Here is a 27745-nt window from a genome sequence, read left to right as displayed (position 1 = left end):
TCCTTTGTTCTATTTTCTGTTGTTAAATAAGCCAGGAAAATAAGGAAATATGTTGGTATACCCATCACTGAGTGACATATGAAAGACTTTGCCAGAAAAGAGTGATTGGGCTTCGTTGTTTTTTTAGCTGAGCACAATTTTGAAAAATACTTTGATCTATTTCTTCCTCAATCTGTTGGTAGATATACACACAAAAGGAAAGATTAAGAAAAAGAGCCAACCTATAATTTGCAAGGCCTGTTGCTATTGTACTTATCTACATAACAGTCCAGTCGAGGCTAAATATAACTTCATCCTGGCCCTAATTCAGAACAATTTCACTGAATATCAACAGATGACGATCAGCCAGTGCTCAATCACTGCTGCACAGCAATAGTCAAAACTATGATCTAAAGGGAAGTTTCCTAGAGATTCAGACATTAGCTTCTCTTTGCTTTGTTTACTGGGATTTCAGTGCAAATCTCAACAGGAACAAACTTCCCTCAGACAGAGACACTCATAATCACTCTTCGCTGTAATCAAGGGTAATACAAGCATGTACATTACTCACCACACTGCAATGAGCCTCCCAGACCACATTTCATCACCACACCTACAAGAGCAGCGGGATCTCAAGCTTTAATTTGGAGTCAGGATAATATCTGAGTGATTTGTATTCCCCTTATAAAGATTTTGTTCTCAGAAGACCTTGGCTTCATATAAAACTGTGGATTTTGCTCTTTTGTTGGCCTATTTGCTTTTACAAGAAGCTGGACAATACTCTATTATTTTTCATAACTTACAAGGGAATTTGCATATAGTCCTGAGGATGAAAATCATTTGCTACCACTGACATTCAACAGGAACATTACACAATAATAAAGAACTGCAAGGTTACTTAATACAAGACGCATTAGGGTGACTTAGAGCAAGCACACAATTTTTCTTTCTTTCATCCTTTCCATCTGGGACAGAGCCAAAAAAAGTCTCATGTTCCTACAGGAAGATACAGAGATAGCATCAGGCAAAGCAGCAAGAAATGAAAATTATACAGAGCAAATGCAGCAAAACCAACATGTGTGCACAAGAGGAGAAAGAAAAAGCAACTTGTAATATTTATAAGTCCATCACCAAAAGTATTTGCTCTCTTAAAGACTATGAACACGAACAACAAACTCCCTATTACCCAGGGGCTCTCAGCTCGTGAATATTTGGAGCAACTGAAGTCTACATTCTGACCTTAAGTTACTTCCCTCAGAGCCCTATAGACTTAAGCCTGTGATACTGTTATTGCTTCTTGAAAAGCACAAATCCCTGTTATTTATTCAGTGGAAAACATTATCCAAGATGTCTTTCGCCTAGAAAGTGAGTTTCTTACAGTGCAATGAGTAATAACTTAAGTAATAAAAAAATCAGGCATAAAAGCCAACACACACAAGTGCTCCAGCAGCACTACAATTAACACTGGCAGAAGGCATAGGTAAAAGTACATCTTTGTGACTTAAAAAACACTTTTAGCAGCTAAAGGGAAATGTGGATTTTCATCAGACTAGAGAAGAAATGTGCACTTAGCTAGGCAGAGAAATTAGGTTCTGTCTGAGAGCACGAGAGATAGGGGAGAAAGGGAAGAGATGTAGTGTACAACCAGGTTTTAGCTCCACAGTGTCCTTTATCCTACAGTAGAGCTGCAAACATTGATATTAAAGACCTTCCTAGCACTATCTTTAGCAAGCAGAAAGCTGATGCTGAGTTCCTGCCTGTGAGCAGCCGTGTAACTACAAAACCAGGAGAGAGCTAAGGAATTCACTGCTACAGCACTTTGCGCTCTTTCACTTCAGTTTTTGCTCACTTCCCCCCACACCTCTGGCAAGCGTACAGCCGTCTCTCACTGTGGTCACTCAGCACTCCCAGCCAGACTTACTCACAAGTTCTTCCCTCCGGGAAAGGTGCAGAATGCAAGGGAGGAATTCCACGTCCAGCCCTGCGCCTGCTCTGTCCTCTGTGCTTCCTGAGAGCTTGCTGCTCCGCTTCCCAGGCAGCGAATGACACACAGTCTGAGGACGTTTGTCAAACCTCTGTCCCTTTGTGTGCTTAAAGGGAGGAAACTGGCATTAATGTTTAACAAGACTAACACCAGCAAAGCCTTTCTCTGCTCTCTGACGTGCCGATTTTGAAAGGGCAGGTGTGTGAGATATCTGGCAAGCCAAACATTTCCTTCTGGTTGCCTGCAGCTTGGGAAAAAAGTTATGTTGTTTTGTTTTAATTATGCTTTGGTTTGGAAGTTGCAGGGGCCAGTCATTTACAGTTTGTTTCTGAACTTCTAAGCTGAGGTGACCCAGCTACCTGTTGCCAACAGAATAAGTGGAGCTGTACCAGGCACACCAAATCACGTGCAGATAGACAGGGCTAACAAGCCTGCCCAACCTGAAGACCACGTGGATGACACTGCTGTCCAGAAAGGAAAGGAAGAGGTTAAAAATCTACATGCAAATGCTTTCAAGTCTCTGCCAACTCAGTTTGGAAAGGACACAGGCTATCTGCCATCTCCTCTATTTGCCTATGTTGACATAAAGTGGTTTTCTAAATCAGCAGCAAATCAAGGGGATAGAGGTTTCAGTTGAGAGCCATCTGATGGTTGAGCAGTTATTCAACTGTTGGCACTGGCAAGTCTTCCTCCAAGCCTCCACTGCAGCCCCGAGGCACAGCTGCGTCCCTGGCAAGTGTTCCCTTGCACACACACAGGGCTGAGTCAGCTGCAAGCACCTCCTGCTGACAACAAGAAGGTTAACCAAACTACCCATACCTGAGCATTACCGATACCAGTTTGTCCCACTCCATTGATGTGCCCATAGGAGCAGTCCTGCTGCCAGCCAGAATCCACCAAAAAAAAAAGTCTTTTTTTGCTAGCAAGATTTGTATTACAAAGCATTTCTATCCTACTTCAGTAGTTTCTTTCAAATAGCTGTGCTGTTACCTGGAAAAAGGACAACTTCTGAGAAATTATAATGCATAGTTCTATGTACTGGAGCTGGCCCAAATGCAACTAACCTCACTGTGAACGTTATGAAACATCTGAAGTTTAGAAAAAATCACATCTAATGAAAAACATAAAGATGGATGACCCAAAAGTCCTATACATCACTAAAGACTGCAGGCACAAATTTGCAACTCCTCGGCTTTATGCGGAATAAATGAGATGGGATTCTCCTCTACAGATGGCTGAGCATTACTGTGAGACACTCTGCTCAAACATTCTCTTGCTCAAAGCATTCTAGGCAGTATAAGCATCTTTTGTACGTATGTATTGTAATAATACGGGTTGCATCTAACTGTATTTCCATTAGCACCTGTTTTCCTCCTTGCAGGGAAACAGTTAAAGTTTCATTTCCTTTTAAAGGCCGTTTGCTGTTAATGTTCCCCTAGAGTGAATAGAAGGATGATACTCAGCGTGGATACTGTATCAAGCACTTGGCTAATTCACAGTTTCTATACACCATATTACCTGGGGAATAGTGGAATAGTCATTACAGTTACTTAGAGGACAAAGTCAGTGAAAAGAACATGAGAATGCTACATCAGTTCACTTCTCGCTCTGCCTTTCTGGACAAACTGCTTTTTTCCACCAGGGAAGAAACACACAGCTTTTCTACTCCTTGTGTCTTTGAATTTGCTGTTCTGCTCAAGTGGGAAATTACATTTTAGGATAACTAAATAGCACACTAAGCAGCTAAAAGAACACAGTCTTTATCAATAAACTTCTGGCTCAAACCTAGACTGACTATGGCAGAGAATAGAAATTGTTCCCCTACACCATTGGCTTTCCAACAGCTTAAGTGTAAAGAGATGAGGTTCATAGAGCAGCTCCTAACAGATACTCATGGAATATGAAATATCATTAGTAAAGCTCATGACTTGTATCTTTGTCGGTGTATCCAGAAACCGATTTTCATTCCTAAGAACAACTTCCCCCAGAAACTATGAAATTTTGGCAGTCCGCTGTAAAAATGCTTTGCACACCACTCCTGTACTGTAACCCCTGTGGACTTCTGCCCAACTCTTATCCCCATTCCAAAAAATAAATTAAAAAAAAGTCAGAGAACTCCTGCTCTGATTTTCTAATGCAGCGCTGAATGCTTTAGCAAATATCTTGCTTATTGCTTTTACTCACTACATTTCAGTGCAGTAAAAGCACTAGAAAGACATCAGAAACACTTCCAAAACCCTGCTGTTGTAATAATTTGCTGCAAAAATATATAACTGCTTAGTTCAAGGCCTTCTACTACTGATTACACTTGTGCAAAAATAGAAACCATCCGTGACTAAATAAATATAGATTTCAGTGTCAGTCTAACGAAGTGCCAAAAACGAGGTCCATTTTCCCAGTTTCATCTCTTCATCTAATTAGCAGCTCTCACTTTTTCCTCACAAACTGCTCTTCTCTCACATCTTTAGACCTTTAGACTGTGGTTGAAAGAACATTTCTGCAGCCCTTCTGAAGAGATTTCAAACATGGACCTCCTGATCCACCTCCCCAAAGGTCACATCTGACCAAGGCGAGGGACAGGAACATGGTGCCTCAGGCCATCATAAAGTCAGCATTCCACCAATGCTTCCGACAGATATAGGGCAGCTATTAAATCAAAGCCTCTATTCATGATTTTCTCAATTTCAGGGTCATTTCAACCAATGCTTTGACTTGTTTCTGGTAACAGCAAGCACCATCCTATCTCCCACAGGCTGAGTTCAGGGCTGAGCTGTCCCAAATGCACCACCAACCTCGCCACGTAAATAGCAGCTTTGTATTTCTTTCTGAACCAAGCATACCGTAGAGCTGCTGGGAACCAGCCTTCTGAAATGCTGTCAGTGGCACAGTTCAAGCTGTTTCCTCTTCAAAGGAGTACAATGGATTTTGCATCAGTTATTCCATTTAGACAGTGGTCTGGCTGAAGCTTATTTGTATCATTTTCTAAACACCGACAGCAAGGGGTGCTCAGACTGGGAGCAATTTTAGCCTCCACCACCCCTCAACTGATGGAGAAAACAAGCTTGATTTTTGAAAGGTACAAAATCAAGGACTGGCTTTAGGCAATCGCAGATCACTCATTTCCAAGCCAAAGTCTCACTCCACTCCCACCAGAATCCTTGAAAACAAGAGCCTGGACACGCAATTATGCATGAAACAGCAACTGCCAAGCCACTGAATCAGATCTCCTTAAAGGTGTGCAAAACCACCAACTACTACCAGCTCTGTTGCCTTCTCTGCTCTTGACTTTAGCATCTACACCTGCATGTCCACTGCACAGAAAAGTTTCCTTCTTCATTTGTTTGCTTGTTTTGATGCTGAGTTGGGGCAGCAGCAAACACACCAGCATATTTTCCCACAGTATATCATTACAACACAACGTCAGTTGGCATCCAACCATCCCACTAAATCTTCTTAAGCTTAAATGGCCACATCATTCAAGACATTTTTACACAGGAAGAGTGGTTTGGTGACCCCCTGCATATCTGCAACTGATATTTTATGGAGACTCCTTTAAACCATTCAATGAAATTTTGAGCCCAGGTAGAGAGATTTTGTCCCATGGTGTTTTGAACTTGGGTGAAAACCATAACTGAAATGCAGTCATCCATAAAAGGGAAGGAAGCAGATTTTCTATCACTATTCACATACTTATTAAAAAAAAAAAAAAAAAAAAGAGAGATAAGAGAACATCATAATTATGCTAAAACGATGGGAACCACACAGTGATTACTGGGAAAACTGCACACTTATGAGTTTCAAAGAAGAACAAAGCCTCATTGTTTTAGAGCACGGAGAGCCTCATGCTTTGAAGAACATGCAGCAGAAATATGTTAAAAGAGGAAAAAATAGAAGTGAAAATGCACTACCAGCACATTTTTAGGATAGTTGAAGGACACGGGCTTCCTGCATGCACACAAGATCTTGAGGCACGCACAGAAGCTGAAGATGAGTCCTCTGATTTTCAAGCTATTGCTTTCTTCACAGCAGCTCCATCCAGAAAACCTTATGCAAGTAATAAATATCATAAATCCTTGAATTCATATTCACATGAAATGAATATATGCTAAAAATTACACCGTGTTTACCTTTCTGTTTCATTAATATTTCTCTCATGGTGAGACCAGAGCTCTACCATGGTGAACACAGCCAGGTATCTCCTTCAATACTCACAGCAACAAAAAGGGAGCTGCTTCACAGTGACCTGCCTTACCTGTTCATCCACAGCACTGAGTCTGGCTCTGAACACAACTCCTCTGCACTAGTCAGAAGATCATTTGTGAGTACAGGCAGACTGGATTGCATCTTGACAAGAAATTTGGACAGTGTCTACTGTTTAACATGGAGATGAAACTCATCGTGTGTTTGGTCTTAGAGTGAACAATTGTCACTGTTGCTCACATTACAGTGTGGACATTTTCAGAGTATCAGTTAAACCTAATGCCAGATACATCTGCAAATTCCTTTATTCAACAATTCTCAAGGTTTCAGTTCCGAAGGCAAAATATTTCTAAATCCTCTGCCCAAGCCACAACCACAAAATTCTTTCTTCAAAGGAAATAAAATATTCCAGCTAGGTTTATTAATGAGTATTAAGAATTAATTTTACTCAAAAAAGGTATTTGCTGTAAATTCAATGAATTTGGCTTGACTAGGACTGAGTTATCGGTAAGACCCCAAAACAAGAAGTAAGCACCAACCGTGTGCAAAGATCTGCTGCTTGAGAGACAGAGCATCTGGCCTCCCCTTCACAGGATTGATAGGGGCTACGCAAAGACCCTGGAAAGCCAGCCCAGACCTGATCTCTGGTTTAGAAGCAAGAGGGTGCATCAGCCTGAGGACTCTTCCCTCTGAATTTCAAGCAATGTTATCTATAATAACAGCAAATAATCCAAGATTCGTTATCAGCTTGGACATAGACTTACTCCATGGGCTCAGTTAGCTGGGAAATATGTCATTATTTTATGTTACATGTAAAGAATTACAAACAATTAAGCAAGAACACTGTAGGTATCTTTGAAGAGATACGAGTCATTTGATTTATATTGTGCATCATCTTCACCTACGCTGGAAGTAAGCCAGTTCCTACCAATTAAAATTCTCTCCCATTAACATAAGTTCTGAGGGCACGAGCCACAAAGTCAGCACAAACAAATCTCGGTGCGTGTCAGGCTAATGGAGCTGACAAATGGTTGGTGACAGCTGGAATGGCCTTACTCACTGCTGGGAGGTGAAAACCAAAACCTATACTTAGAGGTTTGCAGGTTTCCAGGCTAGAAGAGAGATGCATCTCAGAGATCAGAAATATCCTATTGGAAATCTGATTGCTAATGTGCACAGAAGTCGCTGCTTCAAAGGTACCAGTCAATTAAAGCAGACGGAATGAACTGAAAACAAAAGCGCAAAGCTGCGTGGATAAGATCAGTCCAGATTTTAGTTTTAATCATGCATGATTGTATCTGATTCAAAGATCCAACTAGAAGTATTTAGAAAGAGAAACATCTACGGATGTTGTTAGACCAAGATCTTAACAACTTGCAACTCTGTGCTCGAAGTAATTTGAAGAAGCAATTCTTCGCTGGTGCAAATTTCAGACGCTCTGCTCCATAACCCACTGACATCAGCAGCCACAGTTTATCAGGTTATTAAATCATGATTGCCCAGCTGGGGAGCACTCTCCAATTCAGTGAGAATGATACCACTTCTGTGTAGATTGGGTGGAAAGACAACAGCCTACACCACAAACCCAACCCGTGCCGAAACTAACAAGATTACAGTGACGTACTTTTCCAGACTAAAAGCCACAGTCCTTTCGCATAACTGGAACAAAGACTGGCTTCTGCTTTGGCCACCTCCCAAATCAAGCCCTGTGACATGAAACTAAAAGGATGTTTGTTCCAGTTTATTGTGGCAGTCTCTCTATGTACATGCTGCTAAAATCAGCATAATTTTTTTTTTAAATATTTTCTATATTAAAAATTCATCTTCCAAAATTTATTCCGTTTCTCATCCAAACTGCTGCTTGTTTCAAGGCAACATCACCTAGCAGGAGCACAGTTCTTCTATTTCCAGTTATTTTTTAATTTCTTCTCCTTTTTTGCTAGGCCAAATAAATTCAATAAATTTGAAAACTGTATTTTGCTAGGTAGAACATAACCTCAAAAAGATAACTACGGGCTTATTTTAGTACTATACAGTTTTGGTGCAATTTTTAAGTCAGTGGGTAGAGTCATTTCTACATTTAAAATTGCACTGGAAAAATCACAATATTAATCGCAAACACTATAAATTAATGCATTAATTCAAGCTAAATTTCTGCATAAATTATGAAGAAAACAAACATGAAATGACTTCAAATCAATATTATTTTTTAAGGAAAAGCAAGCCATTGTAGGGAGAGCTGCAATTGATTTGGGCATGCAAACCAAGAAGACGTGCTGCTGAACAGTCACACTCCAGTTGATTGCTGTGCTCTCCCACTGGAGAGTAAACAAGATTGCAGAGCTTCTTCCTGACAGAATTGTTAAGAACAATCAACTACACATGAGGTGCTTTCCTGAGCTTCTGCTCCTTGGCTTACATATTACTGACTCACAAGATAGGATTAAATTTGTGTCCTTGAAGTTCACTGTAAACCAGAATTATAGTGTCATTTCGTAACTTTAACTATCATTTTGCAGATGTATCAGCTACATACCAGGAAACAACAACAGTATGTTCCCACTGGGCCAAAAAGCACCCCTAGTCCTGTCTCCGATATCGACCAAGACCTAGGCAGATGCCTAAAGAAGGAAGCAAGAACAAGATGTGCATGCAGTGCTACTGAGCCTAAGGCCTAAGACTTGCTGCCTCACAGATTTTGCTGCTGTAGTTAAAAGCCTTTTATAGATTTTTCTTCCATGAATTTGTCAACTGCAACCTCCTGCCAAAGTTCCACTGCTTAAAGACATGTTGCATAGAAGTATCTTCCTTTCAAACTGTCTCCTTCTAGTTTACATTGAAGCCTATTTGTTTTAAAATGAAAATAAATGCTTTTTTCCTTATTCACCGTCACACTTCCACCTATAAATCCAGAGACTTCTCTTAACGCCACTCTCCACTCCTTTCCTCTCCAGGTTGAAGACTGCAGGTCAATCTATTCTTGCCTCATAGAGACAGTGTTCTGTAACTTTAACCATCCTTGTCATCTTTTTACAATATTTTTTCTATTCAGAGCACAGTCAAACTCATACCACCTAAGGCACATATAAATGTCCACTTTTAACAAATGATCAGTGAACTCCAGATATTTTCAAAAGTAATCAGTATGTATGTTTATTTAAACCACCTCACTGTCTTCAGATCAAAAGGTTTTCTCCTATGTTCATAGAAGAAATCAATGAATCTCAGTTTCTCAGGTGAGAAACTGATTATCCTCCTCTTAAAAAGTCTTCATTTTCTTCTGTCTCCTCCTCATTTCCTAAATTTCCACTAGCACAACTGTGGAGAAGAAATGGCATGAGGGGTAACTCATGTCAATGGGACCAAGGAGTTACTGTAAGAATCTTGATGCCTGAAAGACATTGTATAGGTATGCTATAGACAGTGTAGGCACCTTCTCTCCATTGAAGATAGTTGTGATTAAAATTAAAATCTATGGTCTACAATGATTGGCTTGGGAAACAAAGTTGTCAGAAAGACTATTATAGATTTCACTGTGATTTGTACCTGAAAGAGATAGGAGCACTACATCACTGTATCATACCTTGCATCTGCATAAACTGTGACAAAACTAGGACAAGGAAATAACACCAAAAAGAGTTCTTAGACACCAGGAGACAAATGCATCTGTGTTACACCAGTATCAGCCCTTACTGAAACTATACACTACAAATTATATATGCAGTTTTCCAAATTTCCATTCAAATTAGGTACTACAATGAGAAAACAGCTGTTTAGTTTAAGTGGATCTTTGAATGTGTTTGCAATAAACTCTGCAAGCCTTCGAGTTTTATAATGCCAGCATTTACTCCATTGATTTACAGTCTGACTAAGATGAAGAATCCCCGTTGCTGACTCAGATATCCTCTTACAAGGTTTCACAAAGACAGGTGAAGAAGATTACTTGAGTCAAAATAATGGATGGAGAACTGGTGCATGACAATCTGTTCATCTCCTCACCTGTCATGCAAGTGCAAATCAAAGGTTTTCGTCAGCTTCAGGTTCATGCTTGTATTTATAAAAACATTTTCTAAAAAATTCTAATCAAAACAGATAGCAATGACAAGGAAAGACAGTTTGTTTGACAGTTATTATCCAATAAATTAGTATCTTACAAAATTTTCAAAGATATTAAGAATGGAAAAGATTCTAAAATGGAAGAGTAGGTGCAAGGTTTGCTCAAGTCCAGACCAAAGTTCCCAGCACTTAACAATCTGTCTGCACTGATGAAAGGATGATTAATGACATGAGAATGCCAGATATTATTAAGGATTTAGTTTTAATAACCACATGTGTGTATGTCTCGAGGGATTCCTTTATCCACTCCTTCTCCTCACACCCTCACTATTCTGTTTTCTACAGATTTGAAGAGATCCCAAATGCACAAACTAACGAAGCAGGAATTGTATAAGGATAGTAGGTCAATTTCTGCTAAGCCTTAACAAAGCTACTGTTGCATAATATGACCAACAAAAGGCACTAGGATGGATGCAGCCGGATGCCCGATTTAAAAAGTGAAACTAGAACATTACCTGGAGGAAGAAAGGCAAATCAACATAATGAAAGATTTAGACAAGGGAAAGGTGTGACAACACCACAGAGAAAGTCACTAGCAGAAGCCAGACCAGGGTCAGGGTTCTGCCTAGTGCAGATTATCAAGGTGATTATTAATTCACCTCTACTTTGTAGTCAACCTATCCCATGGTAATCAGGACATGACCATCCATCCAACTCAGGAACATCTCCTGAAACTACTGTGATTCAATACGATATGTGGACAAGAGAGAAGGTATAGCGAGAGAAAAGGATGATTAGACACAAAAGGCAAGGAAGTGGCAAACATATGTGCATCAGATATGGAAGGATGATCAAAACTGGGAAAAAAAAAAAAAAAAAAAAAAAAAAAAAAAAAGCCAGAAAGTTTAAACACAAAACGGAGATTCTGCTTTAAATAAAAGAAAAAAAAAAAATAAAAAGTAAACTACTAAAAGAAAAAAAAACGGTTTCATTGCCTCCATTCTAAAAAATCTCAAAAATTAATTCCTGTTTCCCTGTTTTAAATTGTGTTCTACTCACTTGAATCACAATCTTTACAAATTCATTTGAAACAACAAAGATCTCCCAGTATAACCCTCTGATACATACACTGTACTTCTGGCTGCTAGGAATTGCCTTGGTACAGCTTATCAGGTGTGCTACCCTCAGGAAAGCATGGCTGAAACTGATCCAGCCCTCCCTGTTCAAAGTGACTGGAGCATGTCAATTACATTAGTACAACCATGCTCCCAAAGTGTTCAAGGAATAAATGAGAATTCCATCATTTTTCCCCTCTAGCACATTCATTTCTGGATGCAAAACTATTCTACTGCACCCTGCTTAATGTCTTTCAGGGTTCTGAACTTCCTAAGGTAGATAAATGAGGAAGACACTATGTCTAATACCTAGCATAACAGTATTACCACAGTACAGAGACTCCATAAAGTCTGTGCAAGTTATTTATGCATTCTTTTTCTATGTCATTAACATCAGAGTTATGTTTCGATCCAAATGGAAAGAAAAGTGAAGATACTGACATGTTATTAAGCAAGGCAGTGTAGAAGAGAGATTCAAAACAGACTGTTCTACAAGAGCAGCAAATGTCTGCAATGGTTTTGCAATTGTCAACAACAGAAGAGGAGGAGCCAGTGGATCTGTCCTCCGTGAAGGCCACAAGCTGAATTAATCAGCATTTTGTGAAGTTTTGTGAAGACTGTGGCCAAGAACAAGACTCCTTCTGACTGGGATGTATGAACTTGTTGACTGCAGATGAGTTGTTTATTTGCATTCCAAAGCAATATTCCAAAGAAGAGTTGCCCAAGGGAAACATCTTCTAAACAGTCTTTTTTCATTGTAAAATAATGCACAAGGAAGCAATTACTGACACTATACTTTCTGCTGTATCGTGATTGAAAGATACCTGTTATTTACAGGCTTTTACATCACTGTGCACAATCACATCACAGCCTCCTGATGGACTGCAACTTTGTCACTCTAGCATTCCCAAGCCACACATAAACATGCCCAATTTTGCAAGCCCACTGTCTTCCATGGCCTAGTCTAAACAGACTGATTCCTTCAGGATTGCCAGGCCTGGGGAGTGAAAGCGTCTTTGGCTACAGTACTGAGTCTGGGGAACACATTACATAGTAATGAGACAGGCTACTTTTTCCCCCTACCTGTGAATGGTAAATAGTTGACCTACTTCCTCCACAGATGACCTAATGCTACAGAAAGGATCAGAAATAAGCATTTCTTATTCTTATCTAAAACAACGAAGATGCTCCCTGTATTTTACATTCAACCCTTTCACACTTGCTGCTAGACCTGCAACACGAGGCAGTCACTTCACTCTATCTGCCAAAGCAGATAAGCATACAAAATGTGACAGAAACTGATGCAAAATACAAACTGGGGATTAGCAATCCAGAAAAGCAGACACAGATACGTGGTCCAGAAATTTAGCCCTAGCTGGCTGAGGCCTACACAATGCCTCAGTTCTTTCTTGCACACAAGTTCTTTCTTGCAATCATCATAACCTGCCAGTGAGCCACAGTAACGCAACAGAAACGTGCCAAAAACAGGACTTCTCATACCAAAGTTCCTCTGATTTACAAAAAACTTCCCTCAACCCAGCAAAGCTCTCTGTCAGAGTAGAGTTTTCTTGCCTTTGAACAAAGACTTCCTTCCAAAAAGACAAATGTTCCTCAGAGTCCACAATTCACAGTCCTCAGAGCCTTCAGTTCACTTACCTATCCAGACTGTCCTGGGGCACTTTACTCCCTCCAGCTCTGCTGTTGATATTGGCATTCTTGTTGGCAGTCATGGTCATTTCTGCTTTCTAGAAATCTGGATATCTGTGAGAAGAAAAGTCAATTAAGCATCAGTAAAGACCCAGTGACAATTAACTTTTCAAGATTGCTATAAGCACTACACTCTGTAAAAGCACAACTCCAGAATGCTTTTTATTCTATAAAATGCAATTATTCTTGTTATGGTCCTGAGAAACAACATCCTATCTCTCTACTGCTGTTGCTTCACATCCTCATCCAAGTTACTAGTAATATAGTTATATCTGGCTTCCAGTCACACAAAAGCTTCTAAATTGAAGGAAGAATTTTTTTTCATAATTCTAAAGTATAGGTGCATGAATATTACAAAAATAATTTCAAACAGTGAAATATATTCAATAGCAATAAGGTTGAATATAGTTTTCAGATCTGCTTGTGACATGAAAATGTCTACAGAAGGTTTCTAGCCTATTCCTTCTATTAGCCACAAGACTGTTTAAATAAAATTGCCTTCTACTGGCTAAAGGCCTCAGATAATATAAAGAGTCATTACTGAATTCTACTTTTCCCTAGTAAGGCACGAGAATTGGTAACAAATCAAAAGCTCTAAATTAAATTTTGGTCATGTTGAAGACCCTACATTACCAGTCACGCATTCTAGAATTCCCATTACAAGGGAGCATTAGTGTCTTCCTGACTTCACCAACTCCTGACTAATGGTCATCTCAAAAAGAGAAACTAAAAAGCTGTCAGAAGCACATAAATATTGTTTGCTCTTCTGTACAACTAAGAGGCAAAAGGAATACCAGATGCATGGAAGAAAGCCAAGACGCAGATGGCAGACAATATAGAGAAGCCTTTGCGAGTGAATTCACACAAAAGGTATAAAAACAGTAAACAGAACTTTAGGATTCATTCTTATTAGTAAAGAGGTTTGGAAGGAGAACTTGAGGGGAAAAAAAATCTAGAACAAAAATCTCCGAGATAAATGCAGAGAGAAGGCATTACCTTCTCAAGGTCCCTCACATACATAAGAAAGGAAGGGCAGTGAATGAAGAACTATGCTCCCAAATGACAAGCCTTACTGCTGTAACACTGCTGCAAATTTGCTATGGAACAGCTCAAGATCAAAATACATTTCGCCCAAACCCCACTACCTCAATAGAGATGTTGTGCTGAGCAGGTAGGGAAGGTAGGGAGAATGTTACGCTATGGATGTGGGCTAGAACATAGCCCCAAGGATGTGAAAGTAGTAACATTTGCCACTATACCTCACTGCTAACTGTATCTCACATTTCTCTTCTGTAGAGTGCTGCTCTTTTTAGTAATCTCCTCTGTCATTGTAATCACTTAAATACTTTGCAAAAAAAGAGAAATGAAAGCATCTTTACTTGTCTTGAGTCTATCATGAAATAAATGAGAGAGAACTTATTCCACCTGATGTTACAAGGATTCTAGGCTCCGGCAATACTTTCCTAGTGACTTGAGATACTCCTTCACTTGTAGGCTAAAATACGTACTGCGATTTGAAGTTCTGCCTTCCTGGGGCTGACCAGAACTACCAATTTTTACAACCATTAATGATATAGTTAATGCAAAAATAAGGAGTGTTACAAAACATCTTGTTTACTCAAACCCACAGTAAGTCCAGACAGCTTGAGAAGCCAACTGCAATGTGATGCTGAAAAGCAAGCTGGGTATTGACAACACACAAAATCCTTGTACAAACACACCCGTTGCACTTAGAAGGACATTCTCTTAACCACTCCATTACAAACAGTTCTGCCACAAATTGGGTCAGAAAATCTGGTGATTACAGTTCTAAATGCAGAGTTAAGTACACCGACTACAGATTCCAGATCTACTTATCCATCTCCGGTGTTCTTGTGTGTTTCAGTGTTCCCAGAGTGCATGGAGACTTTCTTTCCAGTTGGTAACAATTTTTTTTATTTTTTTTTCTTATACTGAAACTCCCCAAATTCCTCCAGTGTCGCAGTTTTACTGATTTATTATCAAGATTGCAAGGCTGTAAAGGACTGCCTGTTCTGGCTGGAAAAGGACTTGCCTGGGAAAAGAAAGAAAAGCCTCTGATGTTGGTCAAACTTTCTAGGACTGTACACTCTATAGGGAACTGGGAGATTTTCTAATGTTTCCACTCACATGTTCATTGCTTTGACTGCATTAAATCTAAAGAAATTATTAGCAGTCAAGGTGAGAAAAATAAGACATACAAGTGTGGCATAAGGTAAATGACTGTTAGCAGGCATATGTTACAGTCATTTTGCAAGACTTGCTTTTCTGTCGAAGACCAAAAAAGCTTACAGGACCCTAAAATTAGGATACTGATCTGGCACTCATAAAAGATAGGAAACAGCATAAAAGCACACTAGAAGTCATCCATCTTGCATTTTTCCCACACCCAAGATCAAAAGGAAAAAAAGCAAGCATACATTTACATCAAATTGTACGATTTTTATGGAACCTTTGCACTTCTCAAATTTCAGCTTTCCAGCAGTTTGATATAACCACTGTGGTCTACATATTTATATATAAATACTCTATATATTCAAAAATATCAAGTTAACTCCACATTTCAAAGATAACTTGAATATTAAATACGACAAACGGGTTTGTTTTCAGCAAAATGGGAATCCTAAAGTAACATTTCACAAGATACATCCACTTAGAGATATGTATGTTTCTCTCCATGCAGTGGAGTGGAGTTTGTTGTACACAGTAAAGATTTTTCTATGTAATTTTCCTTTGATGTTCATTTCTCATGAGCATTTTGCTGCAGGTGATGTTGGTATTATTCCAGCATAAGCAGAGAAAATCCAAATATCCAAATAACATGGCAGAAAACTTTTCAATAATTTATTGAAGTACTTAGAAGTGTAGCTAAAAGCACTCAATAATTTAAAGTCTTACATAAACAACAAAATCTCAAAGCCAAAAGGCAGGGGAAAAAAAAATGGAACCAAACCATTTAACAATCATGTTCTTTCAGGGCTTTTTAATGAGTCTGACAGTCCTGTAAGTTTATATGAATCACTTTTTTGGTAAGAATCACATCCCTTGGGTTTATGTGAGAGCATTCACCATCATAATATTTATATTTTATTCTTCATGAAGCAATGAAAAAACACTCCCAAGAATTATGACATACTGTTAAAAAACAAATCCAAAAATAGTCATGTCACACGGCTTCTGCGCTGCCTAGTGTACCAGCTAACTACACTGGCCTAAAAAGTCAAGTATCTTGATTTATTTGTGAAACCAAAGAATGACTGTTAAACCCTTAATTAGCCATAACTCGTATTTCAGCCTCTAGTGGTAAGAGGAAAAGGGTGGATTTAGACTAGAAATCAGGAAGAAATTCTTTACTGTGAGGATGGTGAGACACTGGCACATGTTGCCCAGTGAGGTTGTGGATGCAGCCTCCCTGGAAGCACTCAAGGCCAGGCTGGATGGGGCTCTGAGCAACCTGGTCTACTGGGAGGTGTCCCTGCCTGTGGCAGAGGGGCTGGAACTAGATGATCTTAAAGGTCCTTTGCAACACAAATAATTCTGTGATTCTGATCTAATGAGCTTAGGTGCTAGAATTTATGTATTTGTTTTTACCATCTGAGAACCCATGAGGGCTCAAGAAACTCTTCCATTTTCCTACACACAATCCAGCCATCTGTTCTTGCACTGTAAGAACAGTTCTCTCCTGTGTAAGGTGGATCCCATTGAACCTGCTTATTTACATTTCAGTTCAGATGTCTCACACATCTTAGATAAATAGATGTCTTCGAATAATTCAATTTAGGAATGCATATTCTCTATCTTCCATTCCGTTAGTAAAACGGGAGCAGAAAAGCAATTTCTGTGTGAAACTTTGCAGCTCAACAAACATGCATGCTTTTTTTTGTGTTTCCTTGGTGTCTTTGTTTTTTTTTAATATTCTACTTAATAGCTCTTCCTATCCATATGGTTCTTTTCCCTACTTAGAACAGATTCACTGCACTCCACTTATTGCACTCATTCCTAGGGTATATTTTGCACTCATTTCCAGGGTATATTTTCCATTAAATATATAGAGTTCCAATAAAGTAGTCCTTAGAGTACAACAAAATCCTTCAAAGTCAGGTTTTGGAGTGGTGAGAACACGAGCATTGTTTACATGGCAGCTTAATGAAGAAGAATCCAGATTTGGCTGCTTACTGACCAGCACTGAACTCATACAAGGAGAAGACAACACTCATGCAGACACAGCTCTCTCAACCAGGCATTTGCTGTGATCCAAACTGCAGCATAGAGCAGATGAGGTTTGAAAAGTGGCAAAGAAGAAGTAGCAGATTATGCAGAGCTCTTAATGACTTGAGAAGGGAGTCTTTGAGAGAAGGCTCCCAAGCTCTCTCTCTTTGCACTGTAATTAACACAGTTGCAAATTCTACAAATAAAATGTGTGTGTCCAGCAATGGCATCAAGTGTGCTTTGACCTTCTGCTGTTACTTCTGAGCAAGGTCTGTGGGTGACGGTTCTCTGGATGCAAAATATTTGTTGTCTTACATGTTACAAAGATTATCTTATATTTAACTGTCCCAGACCAAACCAATCCGTACTGCAAACGAGATAATGCTATCAGTACAGCGTGGGTTCTTGAGATCTGTATATGTTCTGCAGCTTTTTAAAACAGACTGCTTTTCTTCTCAAAATTCCACTCATCAGGAGAATGTGGGGTTATATGGGTTTTGGTCTGCCCCACAAGGCAGAGACCTGACAAGAGAACAGGGAGCAGTGCAGGCTGTGAAGACCAAGACATTTTTTCGAAAACGCACCTTGTGATAAAGACAAAATCTCAGAAATACATTTTAATAATGACTGATTTGGTCTACTTAATTTTTTTTTTAGCTGTAGCTACAGCAGAATGTCTGCAGGCATAAGAAGTCAGTTAAAATAGATAACTTGCTTTTCTGAGCATTTTAGGAAATCTCGCCCCCATTTCAAGAGGTGTTCTACAGCTGAACTTCTATTTAAGAGATGCAACTTAGCTTTGTGACAGTTTGCCTATTCTCTTCCAGTAAAACAACTATGTCCTCCCAGAACAACACGTCAGCTTTGATAAAGTGGAAAGTCCAATTAAATCTTAAAGGATTTCTGCCTTTAGAGGCTTCTACAGAGACTCCAAAGAATGCTGTTGCAAGGATTATGTGCTTGCATCAGGTATACCTGTTCTCTGAGCTGGTAAGTTTACCAATGCAGTACCAGACAGTCTAACAGAGAGCTAAATTAGCAGCTCAACAAGAGCTGGTGTGAAGAGATTCAGAATTAATTCATCTATCTCATCCCAAGTTTTCTTTTTACAGCACAAAGACAACCTAACTGTAATCACACCAACTGGTTTCTTGCAAGACAAAAAAATAAACTGTCCTTGCGGCTGGTCCTAAAGAGTTCAGAAACATCCCAGCAAAGCATACAAGCCTACAAGCCTGAGCTGCACTGTGTTCTAGCATAATTTCTATGGGAAATAAACAATATCAGGCCATTCATACAGCTGCCAATATCCCAGTCCCTAGCTGAGAATAATGCTTGCAAATAACAAACACAAAGAAAAAGAGTTTGTCAAATATCCCACCATTTTGACACTGCAAAAGGCACATACTTGAGCTAGAATTAACTCCATAATCTCATCAAAGTTTATCTGCTGATAACCCAGTGAAAGCCTGTTTCCAGTCAAGTTGACAGCCCTCTGCTAGGCTTTCACAGCTAGGTGACAACCACACCTCTGACAGAAATTTACTGATACAACCAACAATGGGTCTTAATGCAACCTAGTTGTAGATGCATATATTGAGGTCCAAAACTTACATCCAAATTAAGAGTTAAGTGCTAAGCTCTCCTCATACCACCAACACTGCTGGGGTAACTACAGCTTCCAAATGGAATGAAGACAAGAAAATAGAAGAGTCCAATGCATAATGCAAGTTCACCAGCCTTTTAGGGTGGAATTTTCTCTAATACTAGGGTGATCAACTTTCTCAGGCTGTGAAGGACACATTCTACTTGAAGAACTTCTGAACTGATTTACAAGAACTCTCTGGAACTTAGAGCTCTTGTTTCATATTACTTGCTTCAGTATTAAAAAGAACCAATAAATGTTTTGTTTGTGCTCTGTCTCAGACATCACCAGAATTAGATTTTAGTCAAAGAAGCTGGACTGAATCCAGCTTTTGGACTGAATATTCCCTTCTACACAAGTGAAAGATGTACTGATATGTGCCACATCTATTGCAGCCCCCTATAGCTGCTTTCTACCAAGATTGGGCTACAATCTAGCCCAGTCTGTAGCCCATAAAGACTTCCTTCCAATTTAGATAAATTATAACTATTGCCATACCAGCAGAGAAGTAAATTCATCATGATCACTACCAATCTGTGCTAAAGGAGTACGTCAAAGAGCTCTCACTAAATACAGTAGATAAGGCCTGTATTTTAAAAAGCACATTGACTGGTTCAAGCTTATCTTAATTTGAAATATCAGGTAGAAAAAATTTAAAACACTTAAAGCACAGTTAGATGGTAATATTGTAAGCTCGGAGGAAACATAACTCCACAGCAACATGGGCAGCAGGGCTGATGGCAGGCATGTGCCATGGCTTTGTGGCTCCAGTAAGAAGACAGAGCAATTGAGGCAGCACTGTGAACTTGCACAGCCTTAGTCAGCCATAAAACACCTTCTCACTAACCTTTAAAATGGTTTCAATCTGAAATGCTGCAGCCCTATTCTCTGATGCTCATGCTAGCCATGCTTTCTTAGTCCCTCACAGTCATACAGCCGTCTGGTGCAAAGAATTGATTCATCTGCAAACCAGTCATGCTTTTTGTCTTCTGTTAAAGCTGATTTTCAGTCATTCATCCAAGTTCCTTAAAATGTCTTCAAATATGTGCTACTTCAAACTAAATACCAATAGAAAGACACAAGGACAGTTTGTAATGTTATCTAACTAAAAGAATATATTGAGTTGAAAAGATGAAGCCCAAACAACTTGCTCTTATGCTAATGCCAAAGGTATTTAGTATGTCCCCGTGCACTTACAGATAGTGGTATTGTATACAACATTTTCAAGTTTCTCTTTAAGGCAGAAATCTCTTCATAAACAGCACTATAATCATTATAAACACATTCCCAGTGTGCATAGGAGGAAAATAAAATTTAGGCCTTGCAAATGTGCTACATTTTTTTGCTTTGAATTTTTTGAAAAGGAGGAGAGACGAAAAAGATAAAAACCATTCATCCAAGTATTTTGTTCTCAGACACGGATGCAGCAGAAATTTGTGCAGATAATGTAACAAAAACTCTATGTGGATTTTAAACACTAAATCTGGTTTTAGACACAAAGCATCTGCATTACTCTCACGTACCGTCAGCAAGTAAAATATATTCATGCCTCAGTTCTGAATCAGGCTTTTGTAGGGAAAAGTGACTTTTTTCTTCTGCTCTACTTGAGCATCGATCATAATCGGTTAACTCCTTTCAACAAGTCCCATTGTAGACTTTATGAACACCTCTTTGTTGAAAGCCCCCAGTCATCACATTTTGTAGAAAGAAAAGGTTTAGTACAAAATAATCCTAGGCATATATACTTCGGTTTCTGCAACGCCAACACTTCAGCAATGGCAGCAGCAATGTCTGTCTGAATGAAAATAACCTACTTATAAATAGTGTCTGACAAACATTCCTCGTTATTATTCTTCCTTTGTCCTTCCTCTTCATCTTTGAGTTATTTACATGAAAATACCCATTCAAGTCTCACAAGCTCACCTGCTCCTGTTGCTATTCCTCAATGAAATTATAATCCTCTAATTGAAAAATAAAAATTATTTGCACAATAGCAAATTGTTCTCATGACACAAAAAACATTATAATTGTACTAAGGAGCAAGAGTAAATTAGCTTTAAGGCATAAAGGTTCTTTTTCATTTGCATGATAAAGACCACATGAAAGAAATGGAGAAAAGCAGTTTGCAAAAAATATTCTTTCAAAATAGGCTGTTCTTCAGCATTTCCACAGAGCGTATCCACTTCCTAAAAACATCATAGTACAATTCAAAGCTGGCCAGCACAAACTGCCAGTGAAGGAACCAAGGGACTTGAATATCATTTCACTTTTGAGCTTTCCTTACCCAAGACTAACCAATGAAGTCTGCTGGACAACTGAGAAGCATCCCAACTTTGCAACTGCTCCAAGATTTTGATTCATTAGACCATTATGCCAGGTAAACATGGGTCACAGCTATAAAACAGAGCAAGCTGCTGTCTCCAGTGCTATTAGCCCACCTCCCTTCCTTCCTGCCAGACTCATGTGGCTCCCACTCTGAGCACAACTGAAGTGCAAAATGCAAAAGTAATAGCAGTAGTATTACTTGCATAAGGTTTGAATAATGTATATGATGGGAGGAAGAGTATCTTAATGCAGTCACACAGAAACTTGAAAGGACTCAGTCTTCACTTTGCCATGGATTTCCCAGAGACACTGGGTAAATTGCCTGAGTTATGTCAGTTGGGCTGTTTCCTGGCAGCATCTGTGTATGGACATCTTCTCTAAAAGTGAGCTGTGCTACCTGGGAATGCCTTAAGTATGCACAAAGAGTGGCTCCAGCAAGATCTAGTATACTGAACTATTAAGTACTTTAAACCACAATTAACTTTTCAGTGTAGAAAAATACCCTTCATTTTCATTTCCCAATTCCTACTCTGTAAAGCAGAAACAAATCAGAACTTGTCTGTACGCAGTGGATAATTTATAGTATACTAATTACTCAGCAGTAACTCTTCATGCAGACGCTCTTAGTATGTTTAGAGTAAGCAACACCTTCCCAAAACACCTTGTACAAGGGCATACTTAGGAGTAAGTACATAAGCAGTGAATTATATAGGAGCAGGAGGAGCTACAAATGAATAACAGGTCTGTGCAAAGGGACCCTTGAGCTTCCTCTCCCATACCCTGTGAGGCAGCAGGAAAGTTTACACTTAGAGAGTTTGAAAACAAAGTTTGAAACCCCCTGAAATGATCTTTCATTTTGCAACAGACTTCTTGTGACAAATTGGGAAACTGCCACAAGAAAAGCACTGAGATCAAAGGAGTTTAACTTGAGTACTGAGAATGGTGGCACACACCAAATGATTCTTTCAAAAGCTCATCCATTTTCAGAAGGCCATTGGACTTCTTTTAGTCTGCTTGCTTCAAACTCCTTTTGCTGAGCCCTTCCTGAGAGCAAAGAGGTAGAAAGACACCTACCAAAGGCCAGGATGGATACAGAAATGCTTTTCTTACGGTGCCTACACAGACAAGCATTATCTCTACCATGCCAACAGCAACACTTCCTTCACCTGTCAGTGATGACAGGGTGGGAAAAGGGACAGACAGATTTGTACCTCATCCTGTCTCTCCTCTCCTGACAAAGTATGCAGAAGAAAAAGGTAACAGTCTGAAAAAGAAAGGAAAAATGAAAGACAAAAATGCTAATGTGGGGAGGGAAAGAAGTGGAAAAGTAAACAAAGAAGATAAAAAGAAATAAAACAAGGACTGATGAAAATATTACCCTGAAATTCAGAGAGGCAGGTTAGGCTGCTCATCACACTGAATATTCAGGTTCAGGCAAGCTTTGCAAAGAGATGTGGTGACCTTCGGTATGTTGGCCCACGCTGTAAATAAATAGAGGAACAAAGCAACTTCATTGTTAAGCCAGAGCAGTAAAGCAAGAGGCCTGGATCAACATCCAGCATGTGTTAACTATGCTCTCCCATTGCTAAGCAGAAGAGAATACGCAACGTTGCTAACAGGCACAGAAGGAAACCTCAGACCACGTTTTTACAGAGATCTGAACAGGAATCTGCTCCCAGACCCTGCTTACAGCCTCCAGCAAAGGTCAATCTGAAGATAATTAACTCTCCTGGCCAGTGTAGATATCACCAGGAGAACTAGTTCAGAGGAAGGTGGCAAGGAGCATCTGGAGAAGAATGTGGCATGGATGCTTCACAAGTGTCAGGAGGATTGAAAAACACTGGTCTTAAGTAGAAGTGATGACAACAACTGATGCCAACCAGCTCAAGGTCCTTTGATTTATCTCTAATACTATGCGGTGAAAAAGTACCAAACTCACTGACATAAGCAGAAAGCAATTTGACATTATCTTAAGGTACTGTTTTAAGTTTGAAGTGGAAGGTCTTGGCTAATAGAGCCTCAGTAAGGTCATGAACTGATATGTGGCATTACTATGCGCCTCTTCAGTTCAGATCAGTATGTCCTACTAATTGCGTTACTGTTCTGAGTCAGTATCCACAAGAAGGTCCTGTCCATGACACTTAAGCTGTCAGTGCTAACACTTCAAGTGAAGTAACTATTCAGCGGGATGGACTGTCTCAATGTGTTGATATAAGAGCACCCCAGGAGGATGAGGAACTGGCTGGAGATTGCATGGATGTAAGTAGAAAATATTTGACAAAATTGTTCTAGCTTGTACAAAGAAATGAGAACAACCTTGGTTCTGCCTCTTTTGCACTTGGCAGTTACCCAGGGAATCTGGATAGGTGCAAAGAAGATTTTAAATTCAAACTGCTCCTAAAGATGGTGGGGCCCAGACATGTAGGTCTCACCATAAACACATGAGTAGCAAAGACTCCCCAGGTTCTGTGGTCACTGACAGCCATCCCCTTCTGTCTGCTGCATCTGCATTCCAGCAAGCTGACATGTCTTGGGGCAATGAGCACCTGTTTTGTTCACAGTGGTTTTCTGACTCAGATCCCCTTCGTGTTTATGAGCCCACTGGCTAATGACACCCTCTTTCAACCTCTACAGATTTTTAAGCCAAACCAAACAAACCCAAAAACCCTGTGCTCCCATGATGATGAACCACAGCAGGGTGTAAGCAGGCAGACAGAGCTCCAGCTCTCATCTCAGAAGACTGAGAAGACAGAAAGGAAAAAATGGGAGAGGAGTATGATGCCAGCAAAAGACAGAAAGGAAAAATGGGAGAGGAGTATGATGCCAGCAAAAAGAGTGAACCTCTACTTTCCTCCTAGCTGTGCCACTGAAATCAAGGAAGATGACTGTAAAGAAATGGGAAGAGAGACGAGGATCAAACAAATGTCAGAGAGTCGAATACTGGTAGAATAAAGGTGAGATGAAAGACAGCTAACATGATATCAGAAGAAAAAAAAAAAAAAGGAAAATAAGGAAATCAAGCGATATTTTGAAGGAAAAAAAAGGCAATAAGAAGGAAAGAGAAATATGTGCCCCTTCTTCCCCTCTACTTTGAGCCTGCACCCATGTTCATCAGAGAAAGAAACTCATCTTTCCCCACTGAGATGTTCTTTCATTCCATCACTAGTATTTTCCTCACAGAGTAAACTTTCTATTTTCCCAAAAATACCTCAAGAAAAATGGATCTGCTATATTCTGCTGAGCACTGTGGTAACCTGATGTGAGACCTCACTGAAAGAGCCAGGAACTCCCAATGTCCCTCAAAGAGGGCACGATCCCACTCATGTGGGAAGTTACCAAATGCTGGTAACAGCTCGTGAAATATGCAAACGCAAGCTCAAGCTCAGTTTTTTGAGCCTCTAATTCATGGGCAGAAGCTGAATCCCCAAGCACATATAACCCTCTGGTGACTGAAGGAGGCCAGCAGTTTCCAGAGTCCTGCAGTTTGTTTAGAGAACTGACTCAGGCAAGGGGGGGGACAGGAAAGAGGAAGGGACAGAGAGAATACTGGCAGTCATATCAGAATCACAATAATGTAAACTATGCGCAGCAAACTACTTCTCATCCCTTTTGTTAACAAAAATCATAGTAGCTATAGCAACAGAAAAGGGGAAAGAAAAAAAAATAAAACAATCACGAGACATTAAAATCCCCAAAGTACACATCCTTCTAATATGAAAAAAATCAAGATTTATTGCACCAGCAGCTCCCACAAGGCAGGGCTATAGTAGTGTGCAATGGTTTCAATTAAAAGCACAAATCACTAACCAGTGCAGCTGGGCTTAGTGGTTGGCAGCCAGCACCATCTCCTCCAGTGAGCCACGAACCCTTCAGGGACCGAGCTAGCTTCTCATGCTGTGTGATGGGCCCTTCAGCCCTTTTTCTGGGGACTTTACCTCATATCCTCTGCTAAATCCTGTGATAGAGTGACTAATGCCACTGTTCAACAGTGAAAAAAGAAAAATAAAGAAAAAAAACACTCCTGTAGTTGAGCCTTGTGTCTGTACCCCCTGCCAGCACTCACACACATCTCTAAGGGGCCTGCCAGTGGTACCGCACTGCATGCTCAGCACACAGAGAGAAAAGCACTGTGAACCCCTGCTGCCTGTGTGTACTTTCCTTCTCCAACACACACAGTCCTAAGCTCCAAAGAGGGAAGGAATGTCTGGCACTTCTGCGGTGACTATCTGGCAGAAGCATCGCTCCATTTTCTGGCATCTCGACCAGGGTCTTAGAACAATTATTTCAGTTCCTGATTCGAGCGCTGTAGAAAGAAGATCAAGTTACGTTCCTCTCCAGCCATCAGCACTAATTCAGTTTTCACTAAGTCAGCCTTGTTGGAATTTCACTCTTCCACACTAAAACAAAAAAGGAAAGTGTGAATCAACACTGAAAAGCCATTAGAAGAAATACAAGGAATTTCAAGGGTTGCCCTGCACAAATGTGAAAAATACCAGGTAAAATCCAATAGAGAAAGAGCTCTTTCTTGCTAGGGAGGGACATTTTTATAAGCTAAAGGGATGAAGAACTTAATCTATTGCAAATGAAATTTTGCCACGGTCTCCAGTTATATTTAGTGGTGTCACAGCTACTGTGTAAATGAGTTTTCTTCCTTTAGAACCTACAAGCTGCAGAGAGCATCTTCCCGTCTATCACAGGTGTAAACAGCCATCAGAAGAAGAGGCACCTTTCTCTAGACAAAAGCCAGCTCCCACAGTACAGACCTTTATCACCTGCACAAAAAGGAATCTTGAACAAGATACCCTAAGTGTTACAGATCTCCATTCACTAGGCCTCCAACTGCTAGACAGTGAAACAACTGGAAGCATTTGAACCTGTTTTGATATTCCTTGTAGTAGGAGGCAACAAATCACCCATCTAACATACAGAGTTGGTTGCAGCACCTAACACTGCTATGGCCAGTGGCTCCTGCCAACGTAGAGTTCATCAGAGCATCCTGCAGTAACAAGAGCTCCCAGCAGAGCAAGGACACTGAACAGCAGATGCAGACACACCAGCTCTGCCCTCACGTACACTGCATGCAGAATGGCAGAGAAGAGGGAAGGGATTTTTATAGATTTTAGGCTTTTTAAAGTAAAAAGAAATGCACAACCCAACCACGAACCATCTCCAACATCTTTTAAGCCTTTCCAGGCTGCAAGACAGTAATTGGTGATTTGTAAGAATTTCTCATTCCCTTTATTAAAATTATTTACCTACTGCTGCGTACATAACGTTAGAGACCTCCCAAGAGACCAGTTGCTGTTCTAAAGTACTTAAATTCTATGACAGGAATTCCATAAATGAAGGCACTAACTATCTTCCCAGATGCAGGCTTGAATAGACCACTGTACTGGTGAATCCTGCTAAGGAAAAAGTCTGTCTTCACAGACTGCGGAGCAGGAACCGACTCAATGCAAAGAACTGCTACAAAACTTAACCATTTCATTCTGTTGCTGGAGAAGATCAAAGCCCACATCTGTGGTTCAAGAGGCACTGCTGCCCATGATCCCTGCAACCTAAACCCCTTCACGCAGCCTCTTACAGACTGTTCCCACACTACATCTTCCTCTGGTGATTGCAACTTCTCAAATCTCACTTCTTTGCTTGCAATAGGAAAGGAAGATAGTTCTACTGCCAATCAGCACAAGGTGGCACACAGCTTCAGAAACATATAAAGAAGAAAGCACAACCCTTCTCCATTCCGCTCAGCTGAGCGTGTTTGGAAAGAACAAGTAGCCAGAGCATTAAGGAGCAGGGTCCCCTTTCTTGTTTTCAAATCAGCTGCAGTGCTGTAATGTGCAATCACTTCTGCTTAACATTATTAAAACATTTAATGTGAACTTGAAATATTTGCATGAAATGATTAATTCTATCCAGTCAGCATCTGGAGCATCAGTCCAGCACCAGTACTTCTATTTAAATTTTAGCACTAATTTTCATACTACTTACTCAACTCAAAACTGTGAGTAAAATATAATTTAGTAGCAATTTCATTTTGCAATGATCTCATTGAAAAGGCATATCCAGTGTTGCCTTTTTGACATAGAAACAGCCGCAGGATAAGCCTGAGGGACCCAGATCAGCACTCAGATCAGATACAATTTCATCCTCTTTTCCCTTACAGAGAATGTTTTGGCTTCTCACCAAACAGAGAGCATTCCACATGCCACAGGGTAAATTTGGCATAGCATCCATATGGAAATATATCTTTCTATGGTCTTCATGGTGTAAAAACAATTATCCGAACACAAGAAAACTCTCGTTCAAAAAGGGAATAAACCCCTAGAAAAGTTTGACTCAAACTTTCCCCATCTCATCGGAGTACACACTGGAATAAACGTTCAGCTGGTAGCTTCATACATGCCTGACACTGAGGCTGTCATTTGTGTTCCATTTCTTCTTTCTTATGGATTTAATCTGAGAAGTGTAGATATCGAATTTGAATCTGCTCGCTAAACAGGAATA

At 40.0% G+C, this 27745-nt stretch overlaps 1 protein-coding gene across 6 annotated transcripts in view; it reads right to left on the bottom strand.

Annotated features, from left to right (window-relative positions):
• DENND2B (DENN domain containing 2B) overlaps positions 1-27745 on the bottom strand; it is a 154494-nt gene that overhangs the window by 73582 nt on the left and 53167 nt on the right. For 2 of the 6 annotated variants that reach the window (XM_042814786.1, XM_042814787.1), the window contains one exon: positions 12991-13095. In XM_042814786.1, the coding sequence (XP_042670720.1) occupies positions 12991-13070 (80 nt within the window). In that variant the 5' untranslated portion in view covers positions 13071-13095. Of the gene's footprint in view, positions 1-1900; positions 2047-12990; positions 13096-27745 lie in introns of those variants that run through there. The other 4 variants (XM_042814788.1, XM_042814791.1, XM_042814790.1 and 1 more) reach the window with 2 other exon arrangements.

This window comes from Centrocercus urophasianus, unplaced genomic scaffold, assembly GCF_019232065.1.
Source record: "Centrocercus urophasianus isolate 14NV4802_14NV808 unplaced genomic scaffold, USGS_Curo_1.0 seq_14, whole genome shotgun sequence".
Classification (NCBI taxonomy): Eukaryota; Metazoa; Chordata; class Aves; order Galliformes; family Phasianidae; genus Centrocercus; species Centrocercus urophasianus.
The sequence above is the reverse complement of the archived record's forward strand: the minus strand, read 5'-3'. Positions and strand labels throughout refer to the sequence as shown.